We start from the raw sequence: 4288 nt of genomic DNA on the forward strand, positions 1-4288 counted from the left end.
ATCCCTTTTTTATATTAGGCCTTAATTTTTATAGAGAATATACATCATATTCACTTTTCACATCTCCAACACATGTATATCACGGTATGAGGTATACCTAAATGTATTTTTTAATATATGGTACACGAAATCTTGTACACCACATTTTTTGGGTGCTACATACAGAGTAACTATGAATGCCAACAAAATGTTGACATTACTTAAAAAGGATAAAAAAAAAGTTTACCGACAGACAACTATATGTATGTTGAACACAAGTAGCTAGTGAGCGGCGGCCTGGGAAAAATAAGCCAATAATCCAACAAGCGGCGACACGATATAAGTGGTGGCCTCCGATTTGGAGGAGTTGGCACGAGCATCGGCAAAGGAGTCATCTATCTCGGGGCCTCCGACCACGGCCCCTGTGTGCTCGTTAGGGTTGGAAGCCGTGCTAGCGAAATATGGCGTCCCTTCCTTGCATGTTATGTGGTCAGGGTGTTGTGCCAACGATGGAATTGACGAACCCCGGTGGTGTATCCTCCTCGGAAATTTATCGCCGTACCCCACCATGTAAGACATATTCAATGGATTGCTTCCTAGTATATAATCCACCTACACAATAATCCAGTTCAATAAAATCCAATTATTTTTTAAAATGATCAATTATTCCATATTTCCATTCAAGGTATGTAATGTATATGTACCTGATTTTTTGTAAAATTCACGAGTTGGGTTTGATTGATGATTTTATCGTTGCATCGAATCACATGTGTAGAATTCTTCAAGTAATTAGAGTAGGCTAATACAAGAAACGAGATGGAGGTGACTTGCTGCAAATCGCACCTTCCTCCTTTCATCAAAAGCCCACCTGCGATACATCTATATACAATTAATACGTATTTTCATCTAAAATGACTGATGCACTAATAGAAGACAAGTCTTGGAGGCTAAGAAAAATATATTTTTGGTTTTATTTATTTCCTAGTTAACAGAATTAGTAGATGGAAAAATATTAGTTATTTTCTTTTATTATCTTTTCAGTTATTTTCTTTCCATAAGTTTAGGATTTCCCTTTGCCTATATAAAGGCCGATCTTAAAAGACAGACTTTGAATATATATTTTTACATTGAGTTTTTATACTCTGAAGTTCTCAATTTTTTATCTACCAGTTCAGTCATTCTCATCCCTTTCTTCGTTCTTCTGCATTAATGACGTACGTATGTCCCACCTCATTAAAATCATAGTAACAAATTTCTCTAACTGACAATCGAGAAAAATTGAAACTTGGTAACCTGATCTTTCGTCTCTAAAGTTACACAGTGACAATAATTCAACCAAAATCGTGATTTAAATGACCCAGCTGATTATGAATATTAGTTATACTAGAGTATTAAATTATTACCAGGAGTGAATTGGACGGTTTTGGTGGGAGATTCGGGCATAAGAGAACACATAAATGAGTCTGCATAGGACAGGAAAGGTGTTGTAGAAGCTTCCATGCTGTTATTAAGCACCCACTGCATCATGGTAGAGACAATTAATGATTCTGTAAGAAGACAATTTTGTGATGAAAAATGAAGATATCAAATAAACGTACATTGGAGACAAGAACACTGATTCCAGCATGTTTAGAATCCCAACCGAATTCGAAATTGGCTCCTTCAATCTGGCCTTTGAAGGTTATGATGTTTTCCTTCACATAATTCCAGTAATACACCTTATTGGTGGCTTTGTATATCCATGCTGCGGCCCACAACAATTCATCCTGTAAATTATTATTATTTTTATTATAAATAATTTAAATTATGAGTGTAAAGAAAGAAGTAGAAGTATGATACTGACTTGATAGCCACTGTAATCACAATAAAAAGGGCAGGCTCCTTCACCAATACTGTCATTGTAAGATCCTCTATACTTGTCTGCAAACTTAAATACCTAATAGTACAACATAAATTTAGAAGAAAATCGAAATTGCAAAAGCAATGTTAATAATGGAAAAATTACCTTAACAGCCCTTTTCAAAAGCAGAATACCATAGGCCTCATCTCCGAAAGCCCTAAAAGCCAAAGACGCGGCAGCCAGCGCGGCGGCGGTCTCTGCGGCGACTTCGGATCCAGGCTTGTCGGGAGTGACCGCATAGACCGTTCTTGGGGTGTCCATGTCTTCAGGCCTTTGCCAGCAGTTGTGGTCGGCGTTGGGGTCTCCCACCTGGGCGTAAATGATGTCGGGGGCGGAGGCGCTGGATTTCAGGAAGTAGTCCGTCGCCCACCGCACCGCCTCCAGTGCATGTGGCAGCTCGGAGCCCATGGAATTGCCGTGTTCGATCACTCCCCAAGCCATCATCGTTATCGTGAATGCCATCGGGAAGTTGTACTTCACGTTGTCGCCAGCGTCGTAGTATCCACCGGTTAGGTCAACCTGAAATTTCGACCATGTTACATGGATATAAAAAAATAATGCGAATATGTTGATAATAAAAATATAGCTTGAGTGTTCAGTTTGCAATATTGTATTCCGGATTAAATATGAAGAGTGTTTTTTTAATCCCACAAATCAATCATAGATGGATAATAATATGATAATTAATATAGCTAACTTCTTATTACTAAAATAATCTCACAACTAAATATTAGATTGTATATTGGTATTATTTCATTTATATTTTAATTTCAGAATCGAGAATGGCATTTTTGGACTTTGGGCCTTTGGATATTTGATTTTATAAGCAAATGCCTTAATTTAATTCGTAGAAATTTCCAGAAAATTCAAGAGATTTTCTCTTCAGAAGCAGAGAAAATTTTCTTAAAGAATTATTTCCATAATTAAATGATTTTCTTAACTATATATGAAATGTAGCATTCATATATTGACTTAATGTTACCTTTTAAGATGTTTCCAATCATAAATACTATGCATTTGACCTTAATTATTATTTAATGGGGACAGAAATTGATTTACTATAAAAAGCATGACAAACAACATACTCCTAATTTCTTGTAGGATTTGTATGTATCATAGATAAATTAAGCAACCTACAATCTGTCATTCACCTACACTCTGATTTATTGCTCTATATCTTTAAAATGGATTATTAATATTATCGCTTTCTATATTTAAAACGAAATACTATAAAAATACATAATACTACTATGTAAATAAAATAGAAAATGAGTTATATGCCTATGCATGCAAAACACAAACGTTCAACATTATTGGATTTTTAAGCTAAATACATAAATTTTAGGCGTCTTTAATTTATGATATTTTCCTCAAAATAAATTGTATCCAAATTGAATCATGACAAAATTTTGCTGAAAAATACAAGAACTTCCGAGATTTGATGTTGTTTTCCCTGAACTTAGAGAAAAATAATTTTTTGAGGGAAAAAACAGAAAATCCATATATGTAGATATAAAAAAATGATGAAAATCATAAACAATCGAAAGTTTGCATATGATAAAATGACACTTACACCCTTATCGAGACCGTCGCAAAGAGCTGAGTCCTTTCTCCACGCCGCACGCTGTGTAGCCGGAAGCTTCCCTGATCTTTGCCCCTCATAATATAATATGCTTTTTGCAAGGGCATCCCTATAATCATGCAATATTGCATTTCCACCACTCAACACCACTAATACTAATACTATCACCAAACACATTATTTTTCCCACCATTATAATCAATTCTTGTTTTCTGACAAGAATTGCATATACATATAATGTGTGTTTGGGTTTGGGTTTGGGTTTGGGTTTGGGTTTGGTTTAAGAGAATGTCGTCAAATGTTGTTTTGCTGATTTGATTTGAATTAAATTCACAAGTACTGCCTTTAAGTAGACCTCACACATAAATTGTATAGAGTCAATCTCTACAAATTCAGAAAATGTTAGTATATGGAATTCACCTTAATTTTCTGATGATTTTATGTAAATCATCACATTGAGTTAATGACCTTTTTGTGACTTACTTAATCTACAACATGACAGTTTCATTGGATTAAAATCGCGCATTTGGATATTGTATATTTCCAACTATTGATACTAAATAGTCAAAACGTGGTCAATTCAGTAATATCAAACTACCTAAAATAAAAACAATTGTCAATTTTCATCCAAAATAAGATTGCTAAAATTATTACTAGTATTATTATTATTATTATTAAAATTTTGCGTGGGCAATTATGTGACTGCATAGCTTTAATTATTGTCATATAAAGAAAGTGGATAAATTAGATGTCAAAAGTTGAAGGATTCTTTTAAATATTTATGAATAAATCAACCATTATGTATCTAAAATTGAATGGCCTTTGAAA

General features: G+C 34.3%; 1 protein-coding gene across 1 annotated transcript; it reads right to left on the reverse strand.

The window, feature by feature from the left end:
- Positions 1-261: 261 nt before the first annotated feature.
- On the reverse strand, positions 262-3638 carry LOC121809233 (endoglucanase 8-like). The gene is made up of 7 exons (XM_042209768.1): positions 3453-3638; positions 1985-2398; positions 1823-1915; positions 1578-1745; positions 1383-1497; positions 684-847; positions 262-591 (listed from the first exon to the last, which is right to left on the reverse strand). Exons 1-7 carry the CDS (start codon positions 3636-3638, stop codon positions 262-264), a joined length of 1470 nt encoding a protein of 489 aa, XP_042065702.1.
- Positions 3639-4288: the final 650 nt, after the last annotated feature.

Source organism: Salvia splendens, chromosome 6 (assembly GCF_004379255.2).
Source record: "Salvia splendens isolate huo1 chromosome 6, SspV2, whole genome shotgun sequence".
NCBI classification, from domain to species: Eukaryota; Viridiplantae; Streptophyta; class Magnoliopsida; order Lamiales; family Lamiaceae; genus Salvia; species Salvia splendens.